General features: G+C 46.1%; 1 protein-coding gene across 2 annotated transcripts in view; it reads right to left on the bottom strand.

Moving 5' to 3' along the window:
- Positions 1–3545: 3545 nt before the first annotated feature.
- Positions 3546–17511, bottom strand: part of ADTRP (androgen dependent TFPI regulating protein) — a 66161-nt gene continuing 52195 nt past the window's right edge. For both annotated transcript variants that reach the window (XM_019420114.2, XM_053904908.1), the window contains 2 exons: positions 13273–13424; positions 3546–4527 (listed from right to left, as the gene is read on the bottom strand). In XM_019420114.2, the coding sequence (XP_019275659.1) occupies positions 4493–4527; positions 13273–13424 (187 nt within the window). In that variant the 3' untranslated portion in view covers positions 3546–4492. The remainder of the gene's footprint in view (positions 4528–13272; positions 13425–17511) is intronic.

The raw sequence follows: 17511 nt of genomic DNA, 5'->3' as shown, positions 1-17511 counted from the left end.
CTTGAAAGAACCAGGCCTCAGAAATGTAAACTATTTCCTCCAGATTGCAAATACATGGTCCGGGGTGGAGTCTGCTGGGTTCCGAAGCTCACCTTCTCTCCAGCAACCCAACCGCCATGGGGACAGAAGCCAAGAGGCTGGATGGAGAAGAGAGATGTCGTACCGGGTGGGACTGGTACGTCCCACTCTGGGGTGCGGAGAAGGGAATGAGCCTGGCGTCTTGGGGAGCTCGAGGGAGCTTTTTAGGAGACTGGGCACTGGCTCCCACCCAAGCCGGAAGACACAAAGGACAACTGGCTTATACGATGATAGTTGGGTGGAGACAGGTCTTTCCAGGTAGGGAGACCGGTTGAAGGAAAGGCTTGGAAATAGGAATAAAATCACACTGGAGGCCCAAACAGGGGGCCCTGATTACTCCTTGTGGGACACTTGGTCTTTCACCTCCTCTTAATTCAGCCGAGGGACGGAGGGGCAGGGCAGGAGAGGGTTTCCCCAGTCTCAGGGACAGGACAAACCTGGCCTTGCCCACAGTCTTATCTGGAGCTGCTGCCTCAAGAGGAGGAGGATGGGGGTCTCCAAGGTGAGGGGCTTTTGCTCAGAAGGCCCTGGTGACGCAGGTTGCCAGTTTCCGGGGGGAGGAAGGCTGAAGGATCCAGGTGCTGCTATATTCCCTATTTGGAATCCTGGCCAGTTTCAATTTACATAACACAGCTTAATCCGCAGAAACCGGAGCCCAGGAGGCAGGTTCTTTCTCTCTCTCTCTCTCTCTTTTTTTTATTCTCCGAGACACGGAAACCTTTATTTTCTCCCTACACCACAAACCGGTGCTGTTAAATAATATTGGATAATTGCACCTGTCGTACTCCCCATATTGTGCTGAGGAAAAATAATTGCCGGTTTTCTGCTTTGCAGTTGAGCTGTGACTTCGTCATTTGACTCGGAGCATGTCATTTTCTCCCATTTTAGACTGTGTACAGGCAAACTGTGTGAAAGGACTCACAGATAGCAGTCCTGCGTGTGTGAGTGGGCGCAGGCCTCATTCAGCAATGATTTCTAATTTATACAGCATTGAGAATCCACAGCTATAAATAAACAGTTCTGACTGGCTTTGCTGCCTACTCAAATGCTTTATTAAAAAAAAAAAGAAGAAGAAGAAGAAGAAGAAGAAGAAGAAAAGAAAGAAAGAAAGAAAGAAAAAAAAAGAAAGAAAGAAAGAAAGAAAGAAAGAAAGAAAGAAAGAAAGAAAGAAAGAAAGAAAAAGAGCCACCAACGGCATGAGAAGGGAAAACAATGTCTGGGTACGGATTCTGGTTTCTGCCACCCGGGCCCCGGAGGGAGAGGCCCAGGCTTGGGACGGGTGGGTTCAGCGCTCAGCCTGGAGGCCTTCTGGAAGCCCCGCCTCCCCGCTCCTCCCTCAGCCCCCTGGGCTCCCCACGTGCAGGCGCCACGTGTTCCGGGATTACAGTATATGAAACTGACTTCCTGTTATGACAAGTACTGCGAGCGAGTAGGTGCAGGGGAGCAGAAAATAGCTTGAGAAATGGATGACCCATTTGAGGGGAGGATGGGGTTAATGGATCGTTTAGGCAAACAGGAGAAGTCTTCGCCTCGAACTGAAAACGGGCGTCGTGCGTTAGGTAGCCGCTCCAGAACGTATGGCCCGGTCGTGAGGCACCAGAGTTGCTCTTCCCTCTGCCGCCGGGGATGACAGTTTCCACCCAGTTGGGGGCCCCTGACCACCACCTTCTTCGGTCCAGCCCTGCTGACGTACTAATACATTTTTGCTTTTTTTTTTTTTTTTTTTTTTAAGTGAAAACTTTCAGATGGCCAGTTACTGCTTTGCCGTGTAACCAAGAGGTGGGAAGGCGGGTTCGGGAAGCAACCGCCCCTGTGACCCTGGCCCAGTCGCTTCCTTCCTCCGAGGCCAGGGGAGCCCTCCAGGCCAGCTCTTCCAGCCTTGCGAGGCCCACGTGGTTACGCGTGTCTCGTCCCAGCTCTGCCTTCAGTGGCCGGTTGGTGGCTTGGAAAAGGCTGTGGTGGAGTGTTTACGCCGTGGAGTGGGCAAAACACTATAAATCAGGGCCTTACACTTTCTTTTTCCTGGAGAGTTGACTTTTTTTTTTTTTTTTAGGTTTTCTTTTAAAGCTTATTTATTTCGAAGGAGAAAGGACATGGTCACGTGTGCATGTGCGTGTGCATGCTCAAGTAGGGGAGGCACACAGAGAGAGAGAGAGAAAGAATTCCAAGCAGGCTCCCCACCGTCAGCTCAGAAGCCCTACACGGGGCTCGATCACACGAACCGTGAGATCACGACCTGGGCCAAAATCAAGAGTCCTTCGTTCAACCGACTTAGCCACCCAGCCCCCCACCCCCACCCCCACCCCCGAAAGTTAATTTTTAAACATTTACGGAGCACACCAATATCAGAAACTCCGTTTGTTCATCTGGAAAACGAGAACCTAATATATTTTCGACTTATATTTTTGTGCGGGTAGAATGAGACCATGGGGGTGAGTGCTGCTTGTAAATTACATGCCCCAGTACAAATATTATCGCCGATTCTCTCACTGGTGGGTGTTGTTTTCTAACCACGCAGGGCCTGGCGTAGCCTTACGCAGGCAGCAAACCCTGCGGACCTCGTAATGCTATTCAGTGCTCATCGCAGGTATTCTGCCGATTTTCCCTTTACCGCGGCACCCTGGAGCCACCTAAGGGCTGATGTGCGTGCCCAACCGGGAGGTGGTTCTGAGGGATTTCTGGTGTTGGAATGGCTGCTGCACTTTGGTCAGTCATGCAGAAATCAAGGTTTCATTTGTTTCCAGGGACAGCGAAGCCACAGAGAGAATTCTGCGGGCTCTTTCCGGCCAACAGCTCACAATCGCTCTGAGAAGTATGCAGCCCGAGTCAGTTTCGGGGTGTGGAAAATGTGGGTGATCCCCTGCGGGTTTCCCATTTGGGGAATTTCCGCCTTGACAACTGCTTCGGGGCTCCTGCGGAGACCAGGTGCTTGGAGCAGTCAGGCAGCAGCAGGTATAGGAAAGGAGGCGGTCGGTGTTCTCAGCTCAGCCCAAAAAGACTGGAGGCTCATATCTATATATTAGTGGATCAAGGATTAGGAAGACAGCAGGTTTCTCTGTGCCTGCCCTAGGCTTCCTGTGGGCCGCCCGCCCTACTGTGTCAGTTGGCGGCCTTCTCTGACACTTCAAGACTTCTTGGTCTTTCTGAGGTTTTCTGGTGTTGGGATAGATACGGCACGGTGGCCGGTCAAATGGCAGTCAAGGCTTACTGTGATTCCAGGAACAGTTTTTACCAAATGTTACCGATTGTTGCCAAATTTCTCCTGTACGGCGTTAGGTTAGGAAGCCCAAGCACAGTCTACTCTGGGGCCCACACCCAACCCAACGGGACCTGGTGACACGCTGCCAGACTCCAACATGTTGACCCACATGTAAACCCTTGTTATCCATGTTCTTTACAAAATGAAGGCCCAGTAAATAAAGACCCTGTAAAGAAAGACCCACAAAAACCCCCTAGGAAGATCAAAGTAGGGTTCACGGATGTGCGTTGTTAGTCAACCGGCAGTCAGCTTTGTTAAACCATAAGAGCTCACTCAGCGAGGTGTTTTGTACCAACGTGTTCTCGGGGCGCCTCAGGGCCATGTCACTTCCCATCACTTGCTCCCCAAGAGGTACATTTATTTGATGAAGTAATCCACATTTGAATGGAAGAGATGTTGATGACATTGCTGTGTCCCGTCTTTGGACCTGCCCCAGATGCTCGCTCCCAAGATGGACAGATTTCCCCATATTTTTTTTTACAACTTAACTGTCTCATTGCACCAATCAGTTTGCTATCCTGTGAGGTGGACAGACAACTTCGGCAGCACCCGTCTCCCTACATTTATGTCTAGACTGTGGAAAACAAAATAGATGAGCAATCCGTGAAAATGACTAGTTTACGAAAATACTTGCTTTTAGGAAAGTTGGGGTTATTAAAAATGGCACCGGACTGAGAAGTAGAAGATCGGGGGGACAAATGCAATTGTCTTTGGCCCTCATGCAGGTTACTTTTTATCTAGGTCCTCAGCACCCTCCTCTCTAAAGTGAAGAGTTTTGACGACCCTAAGTTGCTTTCTCTCTCCTAAGCATTCTCTAACGCCAAATTTATGCAAATTTCCTTGGCCTTTGGCCAGATTTTGACCGCAGAGGCCAGAAGAAGGGAACAGATTCTGAGATAGCAGTTGTTTTTGAACAACTGTCCAGTAAAACCTTTACATGTCCAGTAAAACCTTTCAAAAAACGAAGAGTCCCCAAATTAAGCTACCTTCAGAAACCCTCCTATTAAATTTAATATCATCCTCTGTCCTTTCTGCCTTCCTATCTGACTCTATCACCTCCCCGCCAACCAGAAAGAAAAGAAAAGAAAAAAAAGAAAAGAAAAGAGAAGTATCTCATGTTTTCTTCCTCTTTTGTTCTTAAAAAATGGCCTGTGATCACTTCCTCTTCTTCCTTGGCTGGATCATGTCACCTGCACAATGAAGAACAGAGAGAGAGAGAGAGAGAGATCAGACTTCAGGGTTTCCCTAATGGGTATTCTTGTGTGAATAGACATTCACTGTGCCTTGGGCCAGTGGAAGATCAAGGGCAATTATCCCAAGGCAAGTAGATGCACTTTACGAAGTTCTGAAAACCTACCACCTCTCCAGAGAGGGTAAGAAGTGACTCTGTTGTCCTCATTTGGTGCTTGGCTCACAGCTAGCCTGTTGACCAATGGTTCCATTTGCCTTCAAGGCTTCTGCATGTCTAATGTGCACTGACTGATGTCGCTTTTGGTCAAGTCTTTACAGGCGGCACACCACCCATCGACTAACTCGGAGATTGTTGCAAATTGTTGCAATCTTTTCGGAGATGAAGAGACATCAAATTAGAGGAGAAATAGAAGAGTGGCTGTTCACCTATTTAGGGTTCATTCCGCAACCTCTCATCGAATCACCTTATCAGAATGGAAAAGTACTGGCATATTAGATTCTAGTAAGCTCTTGAGAGGGGCATTCTTCTACTGAAATTATAGCATTAGAGTTCTAGAATCACTTCCATTCAGCCAGGTTGGTACCTCCGTCTTTATTGATCATACATCTTCACACAAGCTCTGAAATGTCTAACACCTCACGAATGCATTATCCTTTCCACCTGTTGCCAAATGTTAACAATCCTACTTTGAAAGCTTTTCTCAAGTCAGCCTCTCCTTGCCCATTCCAGAGCCCTGTTAGTTCTGGCTTTGTGCCACAGCGACCTCATGCCCCTAGTTTCATGCTTCACCCTTCAGATTCTGCCCCCTCCATCAATTATATCCTTAAATATCTTCTACTAATTTTATTTTGCTAGAAGTCCCCTTCTCGGGGGCTGTAGTGACTGATGACCTGAAATCCCCCTTATCACACTGATTTTCTAGGACAGCAGACTCCTAATCACACAGCCTTTGGGGCCATCCTGCATTCATGTCTCTCAACACTTAAGGACAGTCCTCTCTCTTATTCTTCTACTCATCAATCCAGATACCCTCAGTCACCCCAGAGAAGCCTTCTTAATATATCCAGCTTACAGGCTTCATGTCATTTTCATTTATGATCTCACTTATTTTTCATTTTCCATGTAGTTTCTCTCCTCCCCAGGTCTCTGACTACAAACAAAGGACCTCCTCTTTTCTGAAGCATACCCATTTTGTCTCTAATGAATCCTTTTTCAGCTAAATGACTCATTAATTCCTTCCTGTTCAAGATCTTGGGCAACATAAGCTTCTCACCTTTGTCCCCCCGCCTCCCCGCTGTCCCTTTGAAGGTTCCTAAAACTCTCTTTATCCATGCTGTTTACCAACCCCCCAGCCCCTCAAGTGTAACTGTAACCATAACCATACTTCTGCAACCCCAGTTGCCAATGATTGGAGAGTCCTTCTCCATTTAAGAAACACGACAGAAACTGAAGACTTAGAAAGAGCCCAGGACCGGAAGTGGTGGCAGGAAGTTCCTTTGTGGGAGGAGCGCAGGTGGCTCTTTCTTCTGGATCAGAATCTCCCACGTCTAACACTAAACAGCTAGACGGAGTACTGAGACATTTCCATATACCCACAAACACATTAGAGAAGGCATCGAGTATGTCTCTGTGTGGACTTCCAACAATCATTTCTTCTGTAGTGACCTCCGTGGTGTGAACGTCACAGAAACCATATTTTTCTTTTTGTTTCTGGCAGGTAGGGGTGGGTCCTTAGTCCTGGATTCTTACAGAACTGAGAGGTCTCTAGGCTTCTTTGAATGCTCAGAATTGGTCTCTGACCACGATTCCACAGCACGTGGCTGGAGATAAAGGAACCGTTGACTTAGTAATGGATAGTATTACCTTACGCAAAGTTCACAACAAGGACTCCAAATTCTGACAGGGAAACAATGTTTGTTATCGCTCTTTTCTTCGTGGCAGGACGGTTCTTCCCGCGGGATGCCCACTAGGAGTTGGCAGGGAGTTAGGGAGCTACGTCCACCCCTGCCTCATGTTAGTCCTTTCTTAATCTTCTGTTAGATACCAAGGAGGAGAGACATTTTAGGCCAAGCATTTAACGTTTGTCTTGTGCAAGATCCAAACGTTTTCTGCCGTCATGGCAAAAAAAAAAAAAAAAAACACAACCCATTCTTTTAACCAACATCACTATGGGTACCATATGTAATTATATTCCTTATTATTCCAATAGTCAGAAAACAGAGTAAGTAAAAACATTACATTCACAAAGATTTACACCTATGTATCTACAATCACAAAAGCTACTGCTGCTAGACTTTGAACTGAAAACTTGAAGAATATTTGCCTAGTTTATGCGGGTTGGCTTGGAAAAGGGTGAGAAGGCAGATGGCTGGGGAGATAGGAGGTGTTAGAAGAATGAGGTTTGCACATGAATGAGTAAAAGTTTCAGTGCAGACGTAGCAGGAAGGCGATGGATTCGAGGTTCTGGCTGGAGAAACCCTCGTGAGGAAAGAGGCAGTGAAAGGAGGAGAAGCAATAATCCAGTTTGGACTCTGTTTGAGCTGAGGGAGATGAAATCAGGGCAAGAAAGGCAAAAAGGAGATGCAATTTTGTTGTTGACTGAATGCTGCTCCTGTGAGACCACGCTTTAGAAATACATACGGACTGGGGCACCTGAGTGGCTCAGTCAGTTAAGCCTCTGACTTTGGCTCAGGTCGTGATCTTAATGCTTGCAAGTTCGAGCCCCACGTTGGGCTCTGGGCTGACGGCTCAGAGCCTGGAACCTGCTTCAGAGTCTGTGTCTCCCTGTTTCTCTTCTCCTCCCCCGCTTGTGCTCTGTCTCACTCTCTCGAAAATGAACAAACATTTAAAAAAATAAAAAATAAATAAAAAGAAATGCATATGGAGTCATCTCCTGATAAGATTCTTTTGTGAGGAAATGATCAGGGGCAATATGCAAGAGAGAAAAAAATCGCAAAGCAAATATCTTCATGTATAAAACTAAAGAGGTTGACTAGATGGCCTCTAAGCAGTTTCAACAATGAAATCTCCCTTTTAAAATATCTGGTCTACAGGGGCCCCTGGGCAGCTCAGTCGGTGAAGTGCTGGGCTCTTGATTTCAGCTCAGGTCACTACCCCAGGGTCATGGTATCACCCTGAGTCGGGCTCTGTGCTGAGTGTGGAGTCTCTCTCTCTCTCTCTCTCTCTCTCTCTCTCTCTCCCCCTTTCCTGCCCCTAGTCTCATTCACTCTTTCCCTCCAAATAAGTAAATAAACACTAAAAAAAAAGATCCTGTCTACAGAAAATAGTATTAAAGGAAGGCCTTAACGTTATTCTGTCCTAGCCATAGACAAAGTCACTTGGTTAGACTAGAATTTTCAGTTTATAAACTCTCCTTAGGAAGACGAGGATTTGTGGTCTCAGGCCCTGACAAAGGATAGTCTGATTCCGGGCACAAGTCTCTCAGGAATGTAAGAAGAGGGGTCAGGGGCCAGAGATAAGCTGATTACGTCTCTGGCCACAGCTACATATAAGAGGCTTTGCCATGATGTCCTGGAGGCACTTAGCTCCTTCCTGTGCCTGACCTGTCTTGTGGGTTGTGTTTCTCTTCCTGAGGAAGAGACCTGCATCTGGACGTCAGCATTCTTGTGTCTTATCAAGGAGAAAACAAGAAAAGAAAGAAAATTCAGTACTTAAATGGCAGACAAGGAAGCCTGAACCGGAATCCCTTGACAGTCCCTTTCTCCAAATCAGGGTGGAAAGAATATGTCTGGGGCCTCCCTAGGTGCTCAGACATGGCGGGCCAAGCTTACACCAATCTGCCAGAGGCTGTTTCACCTTGCCTGATTCTACTATCGTTTGAAATGTATGTTCCATCTAACTCGGCCCGAAAAGTAGAAATCGAATCTTTCCTGGTAGACGTCTGGTCCCCCCAAAGTGACCCAGTGCTGGTCCAGTCCTCTGTCCTGTAACACATGACAGCTAGCACAAGAAGGGGGGTGAGATGGCGACAAGTCAGGCAGGGTGGCCCTCTGGCACCGCCTGAGAGCTCTTCGGGCCACAGCATCCCCTTGGAGACCAGCAAGACCTTCCTGAGGGCCTGATAGCATTTGTCTCCCTGCACACAGGGCCGGTCCCGTGAGTCTGCGTGCTCCTGGGGGACATCACGTACTATCCAGGTTTACATGTGATCACCGGCATCACCTTTTCCTACGGCCCTTCTCACTCCTCCCCACTGTCACCCACCAACGTGACACGCGAGGAGGTAGGAAGAGGGTAGGCGTTCAGCCACTGTGGCCATCACTGCAACAGGCCAGCAGCATCAGTATCTTTCTTTGGGTGTAGGCATCGGAAGGCCAGAATGCCCTGCCATACCTCAAATCTGCCGAATCTACTGCATTTTAACAAGAGCCTCGTGTTAGCAAGAGCTGGAGGTGCATTCAAGTCTGGGAAGTGCTGCTCTGAGACGGTGGCTCCGGACGTTGCCTGCAAACCACAGTAACTGGAAAGCTCTGAAAACTATCGATGCCAAGGACCCACCACCAGAGACAGCGACGTCATTGGTCTGGGGTGGACCCGAGGATCAGTGTTTCTCAAACGCCCCCAGTGACTTAGCAACAGTGATTTTACAACGTGGCGAGGAGATTAAGGACCGTTGCTAGAGAGTTCCTCGCATGGTCGATGGGTCCTCACTGGTATTTTCTTGACCACTTGGTGCTTGGCTGATAACTCCTGAGCGGACCGCGCTGTGTCTCAGGATTTCAGAACCGGGGATTCTGATTAATTCCAGCCTCGGTTAGCCTGACCTCCTCCATCACTCTAGCTTTGTAAGAATTGTTTCACCTCTGTCGATTTGCCCGCAGCTGTGTGATTGTTGCTTTGCAAGGGCCTTCGGCTGGGGAAACTGGTCATTGATGCATAAAACTGAGGGAGAGGATGGGAACGTCCGCATAGAAAAGGTGACGGGGTTCTGAGGAGGGAGAATGACGTTAACGGCAATGGTCACGGGTTCTATGTACCAGGCCCTGCTCTAGTCACTTGACACTTCTCTCATCGTTTACGGTTTTCTGGGATGTTAGGAGGAGGCTACTAGGATTGTCCCTGTGACACGCAAGGAAAACGGGAACACTACTGTGAAGGCACTATTCAGTGCCTTGCCTGGTGTCACAGGCCTACCAGGAGTAGGACCAAGGTAGGAACCGGGGCAGTCTGGCACAGAGTTTTTCCCCTAACCACCACCTCCCCCTGCGTCACCAAAGCACTCCTTAGAGTTTTGCTCTCATCCAAGGAAGCTCAGGTGTGAACAGGTGACAAAATCGAGGGAGCCCCGGATTTGGACCGAGGAGGTGGCTGCCTTCGTCTCTCCCTGGATCCAGAACAGAAGGTTCGGAGAGGAACCCGAGGTAGAAGAACCACACGGTTGATCGTCCAAGCCTCGACAAGGCTAAGCTACATGCACACTGGCGTGGCAGGCGTTAACCAGGACTGTCCGAGGCAAACTGGCATGAGGTCCCGTCACTGAGTCGTTGAAGGGTACTGACACAGTACACCCTTACGTGGCCCGTTTGTGGCTTGGTGGGGGACGTAGCCTAGTTTCCTGATTTCTAGCCCAGGGCTCTACCCCCCGCTTTGCACCGCCTGCCATAACGTGCATCTCTTTTCAACAGCTCCCCAACCAGGATTCCATAGCGTCACTGCCTCTACTCCTTAAACTCTCCGTCCAGTGCTTTAATCTCCAACCATCGGAGTCACTCCTTGACCACTATATCCAGAATCCTTGTGCACAAAATCCCATTAAACGCCTAGACAGAAGAACCCTCAGATATCTTTTGTCTGCATTGATTCATCCATGGGATAAGCTAATGGGAAGGGGAGATTCAAAGATGGAGAAGACATACCCTAACCCTTATAGAACTCAGCGTCTAGGGTAAAAACAAATCTCTGTGCAGACCAGAGAAGGCTTCCTGGAAGGGGTGAGTTGATATGATTTGCAGTGGGTGCGAGACAGGCAAAGACTGGGGAATGTGAGAGACTGAAGCCCAGGATGGTGAGGAACAGCATCAATGTGTAAAGAAAACAAGCAATTTGCGGGTGCTGGGGCACACATTTAGAAAAAGCAGAGGAGAAGCCAAGGCAGGGATTGGTTCACAGAGACCCTCATGTGTCATCCCAAGAACTTGGATTTTCATCTGTAAATTGGGGAAGGCTTAAAGTGTTTTAAGGAGACTAAGACGTGAGAAAGTGTGTTCACATAGATAGTTCTGTTTACTTTTAGGCAATTTAAAAGTGTTCACTGCCATTGGAATGTTAAGTGATCTAATTTCTCCCTCTCCTTTAAATTTTTAAAAATGTTTATTTATTTATTTTTTTAAAAGAGAGAGAGAGAGAGAGCACGAGCAAGCCAGGGAGGGGCAGAGAAACAGGGAGAGAGAAATCCCAAGTAGGCTCCGTGCTGTCAGCGCAGAGCCTGACGCGGGGCTCGAACTCACGAATTGTGAGATCATGCTCCGAGCGGAAGCCAAGAGTCGGAAGCTTAACCCACTGAGCCACCCAGGCGCCCCTCTAATTTCTCTTTTAATTCTTATTAGACCATTTGTAATTATGATCTGTTTAGAATTTAACCCATTTATGATCTTATTCTGATGCTATATAGGACTTTTGACTCAGTCTATTCTTTAAGGAGACTCTAGATTTCTTAAAAATCTAGAGAGAGGAGAGGGATGCGTGGCCACCCACAGTAATCTCTATCACTCACATAAACATTCCCATGTGTGCATGTGAGGGTCCACGTGTTGACCCTAGCCTAGTTACTCATTGGGACCTAACTGTAGTGAAAAATTAGATGTAGTTCTTAACCAACGAAGCTTATTTAAATGCACTTTGTGTTGTGGGGCACCTGGGTGGCTCAGTCGGTTAGGCATGACTCTTGGTTTGGGCTCAGGTCAGGATCTCACGGTTTTGCAGGTTCAAGCCCTGTGTCAGTCTCCTTGCTGACAGTGCAGAGCCTGCCTGGGATTCTTTCTCTCTCTCTCTCTCTCTCTCTCTCTCTGCCCCTCCCCCACTCATACTATCTCTGTCTCTCTCAAAATAAATGAACGTAAAAAAAAAAAAGAGCTTTGTGTTGAACATAGTGATCTCAATACTACTAAATTTGGTGAAAAGATTTTTAATTCAGTGGATGTTTAAAAGCCACTGTAGAATAAGAACTTAAAAATTCATCATTATTGAATTCAATACAGTTGTTTTAAAAAGTTAACGTTCTCTAAGCCCTGAGTAATCATATTTTTCTCTGCACGTCTTGTTTCTGTCACATTTCAAATGGATTAGGTTCTTTTTTTCTTTCTTCATATATATATATATATATATATATATATATATATATATATATAGGGAAGACATCAAAAATCCTTACCAAGAACTTCAAGTTGCCAAACCAGTTAGAATTAGATGTCAACACATCTGAAATGTCAACAAATTCCCCGCCCCCCCGGATAATTTCCTGCGATTTGGAATGCTGATTTTGGGAATAAATAAACATAACATGAATGAACTGGTTTTTAAGTGTTTGCTTTCAAGGATATTGCCTTTAAGATTTCCCCAACCAGTTAAATTCTCCAAAAGGAGAAAACAAGTGAAAAAGCCAAGTTGCCTGCTTATTTCTCTAGGGTCTCATTCTCCTCTCAGAAATATACACTCTTGTACTGAAGCTTCTGAAACTGTCATGTTGTTTTTCTTTTCTTTTTCTTTCTTTTTTTTTCTTTTTTGCATACATGGGCTTATGTTTTCACACCAGTTCATAGATTGGGCGGAAGAAGCCACTTCTGCCATTTCTATTTTGATAGAACAGAATGGCATGTGGGCGAGTGATGTGGGGGACTGTATGTGACTCTTGTCTTCCTTATATACAAAATCAGGGGAGAGTTCCTGTACTTCCCTTTGGGTGGGGAAAAAAAATCATGATTATTTTGCAGCCTGACTTTTTGATAGTTACTTCCCCAACAAAATAATGTTCTGGGGGTCGGGGCAGTGGGGGGAGCAAGGAATCAAAGAAAATCTATTTTAAGTCAGCTAAGTTGGTTTTTTTTTTTGTTTTTTTTTTTTGTTTTTTTAATGAAGAAGCAATATGGTTCCAACCACCTAGAATTGGGAAGCTTAGCTTGCTGACCTATTCACTTGGCCTAAGACCCTGTCTAAATGACAATTCCCATCTCAAGTACAGGGGGTGATTTTATCTGGTAAATGTTGTGCTAAGGGTTGAGAAGCAGCCGAATGGGAGAGGGATGGGAGGCCGTCTGGGAAAGCGCTACTGAGGGTGAGAACTAAGAGGTCATCTGGACCCACACCCTTCAAGAAGAAAACCTTGACATTTAACAGCTTGGATCGCTCAGTCCCTCGCTTAAGGGAGGAAGACTCTGAGTTCAGTTTTTCATGCGAGGATAGTGACACCTTGCTCTTGCTCTGGGTCCTGAACTCTCTAAATAAGATTATTTTTAGCCTTAAAGTTAAAGGAGGTGCTGTGTGTGTGTGGTGGGGGGGGGGGGGGGGGGAGTGTGGGCAGGGAAAGAATGTGATGGGGTCCTTTAAGAAAATGCAAACTTCTTCCAGGCTTTCCCTTTGTCTGCTTTGGTAGGACCTGAGTCTTCTGGACAGAGCCATCAAGGACCGCTTCCTTCTGCTTTGGACTAGACTCTCCCTCTGTTTTCAGGAGGAGTGGAGAGAGTGTAAGGAAGATGTGTCTCTGTAGGTAAAAGAGAAATAAACTGACCCCATTTCCAGTGGTTGAGCTTCTCTCCAAGTAGATAAATGCTGGCGGTAAAGATGTAGCTGAGGGAGAAGAAGGCTGTCAGCCCCACCGGGCTGAGTCTGGCAAACAAAGGATACACCCACGTACCGGTCTCAGAGTAGATCCATAGGACCCTGCAGATAATGACAAATCACAATAATTAGGACGATGGGGGGTGGCGTGGTGGCAAAGCCGCTTTATCCTCAAGATCAATGGGGTTCTGGAGCCCAGGCAGATGAAAAGAAGCCATGGGGATCATTTGTCAACAGCTGAGGTGCTCCACAAACCTACAGAAGTGATTCTTTTCTGGATAAATAGGCTTGATTCAAAGAGACATCCTATTTCATAAGGTGTGCTGGGCTCTTCTACCTAATCCATTAAAATTCGATGCTGGTGAAAGAATATGGGAGAACATCAAACACATCATCAGCCGAAGAGAGTATGTGAGGACGCGAATTATTCTTTTCCCTGAGAGGTAGGGCCTGCCGAGACATTGAACTTGCCGAGATGGCATCATTTTCTGGCTCTCAGCCAGACAAGTGGGGTTTGCGTTTCTGCACCTAAGAGTCAGGTGTAGCCCTGAGTCTCTTAGGGTAGGAGGGACAGAGATGGAACCTCGTTGCTCTATTGCAATAAGCCTTTTAGAGGTAGGAGAGGTTTAATTGTTGGCCCCGATTTTCAGCTCACGAATCTAGCCACGGATACGGTGTGCGGTAGGGAAGGATGGATTTACAGGAGGTTCGGATCTTGCTCACGTGAGGATAAAATAGAAGTCACTTCTGTAAGCCAAGAGAAGGAAAAGAAATGCCGGGAGAGGAGCCACAATATCTAAGAGAAGCCTGCAAAGGCAGCGTGCTGGAAACCAACTGCATCGCCCGATGCCAAAATCTGAAATAACTTTTAAAATTAAACATGGGGAAGATGATGTATCTAGCAGAGTTTATAATTGGTGAAGCGGACAGAGTCTGAAACCAGCCTTCTGTGATTCAAAGTCTAATTCTGCCACCTATTACCTCTCTTACCTTTAGCTGTTTATTGAACCCCCTCTGCCTCCTGCCCTCATGTGAAACATGAGGGGTGCAAACAGCGTCCATATTATAAAGCTGTCATCAAGATTAAGGGAGTTAACCCATGTAGAATAAAATAGTGTCTGGCCCACGGTGATCATTTAATAAGAGTTTTAAAGCTTTCCCCTTCTTAGGGATGGCACAGAGGGGTCTTAGCAACCTTTCTTTGAGGCTCCCTGTCTCCAGTAACAATTAGGATAGACCGGGTCATGCTTCAGAAACAACAGGCAAATTTTGATGCCCTAGGTTATCAGTTCAGAGGGAAGAATAAAATTCTGAGCTTAATTAAACTTTCAGAAACCCAAGTGTACTCTGAATTGTTTAAAATGCTTTAGATTTTTCAAATGCTTACGGAAGAGACAAGGACTAAAATCAGCGTCAGGACTGGGGTGAGGCAAGGGAGGCACCTATGGTATGAAATTCAAGGGCCCATCTCTGTACATCCAGAAAACAATCAATATGGTGACAAGGAAGCCTATGGAATGGGAAACAATATTTTCAAATCACGTATCTGTTAGAGGATTAATATCCATGATATACAAAGTACTCCTACAACTCAACAACAGCAACAAAACACCCCAAACAACCCCATTAAAAATGGGCAAAAGAATAAATGGACCTTTTTCCAAAGAAGACACACAAATGGCCAACAAACGGTACTCAGCACGTCATCAGCCAAAGAGACTGCTGTGGAAAACAGTGTGGCAGTTACTCAAACAGGTAGATATAGGATTATCATATGATCTGGCAATGCCACTTCCTGGTACCTACCCCCAAAAAATCGAAAGCAAGGACTCAAAGACATATTTGTATACCTGTGTTCATAGCAGTATTATTTTTTCTTTTTTTTTTTTTTTAACGTTTATTTATTTTTGAGACAGAGAGACAGAGCATGAATGGGGAAGGGGCAGAGAGAGAGGGAGACACAGAATCGGAAGCAAGCTCCAGGCTCCGAGCCGTCAGCACAGAGCCCGACGCGGGGCTTGAACCCACGGACCGTGAGATTGTGACCTGAGCTGAAGTCGGACGCCCAACCGACTGAGCCACCCAGGGGCCCCAGCAGTATTATTTTCAAGAGCTAAAACATGGAAGCATCCAAGTGTCCATCTATGAATGAAGAGATAAGTAAAACGTGGCATAGATGCACAGTGGAATATTATTAACCCATAAAAAAGGAAGGAAATTCTGACACATGGTACATCATGAAAGAACCTCGAGGATATAAACCAGTCCCAGAGAATACCTACTATACGATCAAATCCATAGGGACAGAAGGCAAAACGGTGGCTGTCAGGGCTTGTGGGAAGGAGGGAATGGGGGATTACTGTTTCCTGTGTACAGATTTTCAGTTTGGGAAGAAAAAAGTCCTAGAGACGGATGTTGGTGATGGCTGCACAACATTGTAACTACTTAATGCCACTGAACTTAAAAATAATGAAAATGGTAAATTTTTGTTAGGTGTATTTTACCAGAATAAAAACAATTCAAGGAAGCATCTGTGTTAGGGTAGTAGAAATCAATCTAGGGCTGGCCCTGGGTGCCTAGTCCTGGCCATGCTCGTGCCACTCTGCTGTCCCAAACTCATCTAGATGCTTCTTTTACATAATTAAAACTTTACTAGATACAAAACAAACAATAATTATTATTGTTTGGGAGGAAAACATTTCCTCCACCTTTCACGGTCCTTTTGGCTGGTCTAAGAATTACATGGACACGTGACAAACAGGAGAATACGAAATTTAATTTTGTATGTATGGGGGCTCCACAAGAATATGGGGCCCATATGCAGTCAAACAATGGAAACTTAGATGTCATTTGAAACCAAGGGATAGGGGAGGGTGTTCTGGGTCTTCAAAGGGAAGGAAGACAACTCACAGGAAGATGAGAGAGAATAGAGATTTGTTAACTGAATGTTTGCTGGGCCATACACAAGGAGGGCATAAACAGACTTTGCTAGGGTCCTCCCTGTCCCCCTCACCTAGTTCATATTACACTACTCTTATCTATGGGGACAGCTCCCTTCCCAGAGCAGACCCTCCATTTAAATTCTTTTAGGCAGTTGGGTGAAGGTCAAAGTTTCTTCCTCAACCTTCTGCTTCTTAAAACTAATCAACATAAAATAGTCCTCATGCCCGGGTGCCTGGGTGACTCAGTCAGTTAAACATCCAACTCTTGATTTCGATTCAGATCATGATCTCATGGTTTGTGGGTGCAAGCCGCTCATTGGGCTCTGTGCTGACAGGATGGAGACTGCTTGGGGTTCTCTCTCCTCTCTCTCTCTCTTCCCCTCTCCCATTCTCAAAATAAATGAATAACAAAATTTTAAAAAATGAAAAGAAAACTGTCCTCATGCCTAAGAGACGTTGTGGGTTTCGTTCCCCTACGTTGTCATTATTACCAATATTGGGATTCTGTGCGATGTGCGTCCCACGGGCATGTGCATTAGAAGGATATCTACAGCACTTCTGTGTTACATGGCTGCTTCTCATGACAGACCAGAGAAGGTATAAAGGACAGAAAGTAAACCCCCAAGGAGCTAGGGCTGGAATTTGGGGTCAACAGGGAGAGCTGAATACACTCCAAACAGATTGTTTTAATTAGTTCACTTTGTTTACTTTATACACCAGAAATTAGGGCTTCCTAGTTTCCATGCACATTTATGTAAGATAGTCTGTGAATAAGGACATTCCCCTGGAGGCCTGGAAAGTTTCTCTTTATTTACTTCATTTTTGTTTCCTTCAGCATAAGGTTCCGTAAAGGAAAGTTCCTGAGGTAAGTTAATGAAGTCTATAGTTTCACAGAGAAAGCGCGAAGAAAGTTAGAAGTGTATTGACTGTCAGCGGAAAAGTAATGAAAATACAAATACAACAGCAGGTAGAAGTACAGTTATTTAATGAAGGGCAGTCAGAGAAAGAGAGAGAGAGAGAGAGGAGGAGGAGGAGGAGGGGGAAGGAAGGAAGGAAGGAAGGAAGGAAGGCAGGCAGATGGAGGCCAAAATGGAATTCATCAATGTCTTCTTAGTCAATGTCAGCTCCTTCCCAGCCCCCATGTAAGATCCCACGAAACCACATCTAATTGTTTATCTGTTGCACTCATTTCCTAATCTTGGTCCAGGCTCCTTCATCCAGAAGGGTTTCTGTAATTGTCTACTTGC

Source organism: Panthera pardus, unplaced genomic scaffold (assembly GCF_024362965.1).
Source record: "Panthera pardus isolate Hobbes unplaced genomic scaffold, ASM2436296v1 HiC_scaffold_17, whole genome shotgun sequence".
Classification (NCBI taxonomy): Eukaryota; Metazoa; Chordata; class Mammalia; order Carnivora; family Felidae; genus Panthera; species Panthera pardus.
The sequence above is the reverse complement of the archived record's forward strand: the minus strand, read 5'-3'. Positions and strand labels throughout refer to the sequence as shown.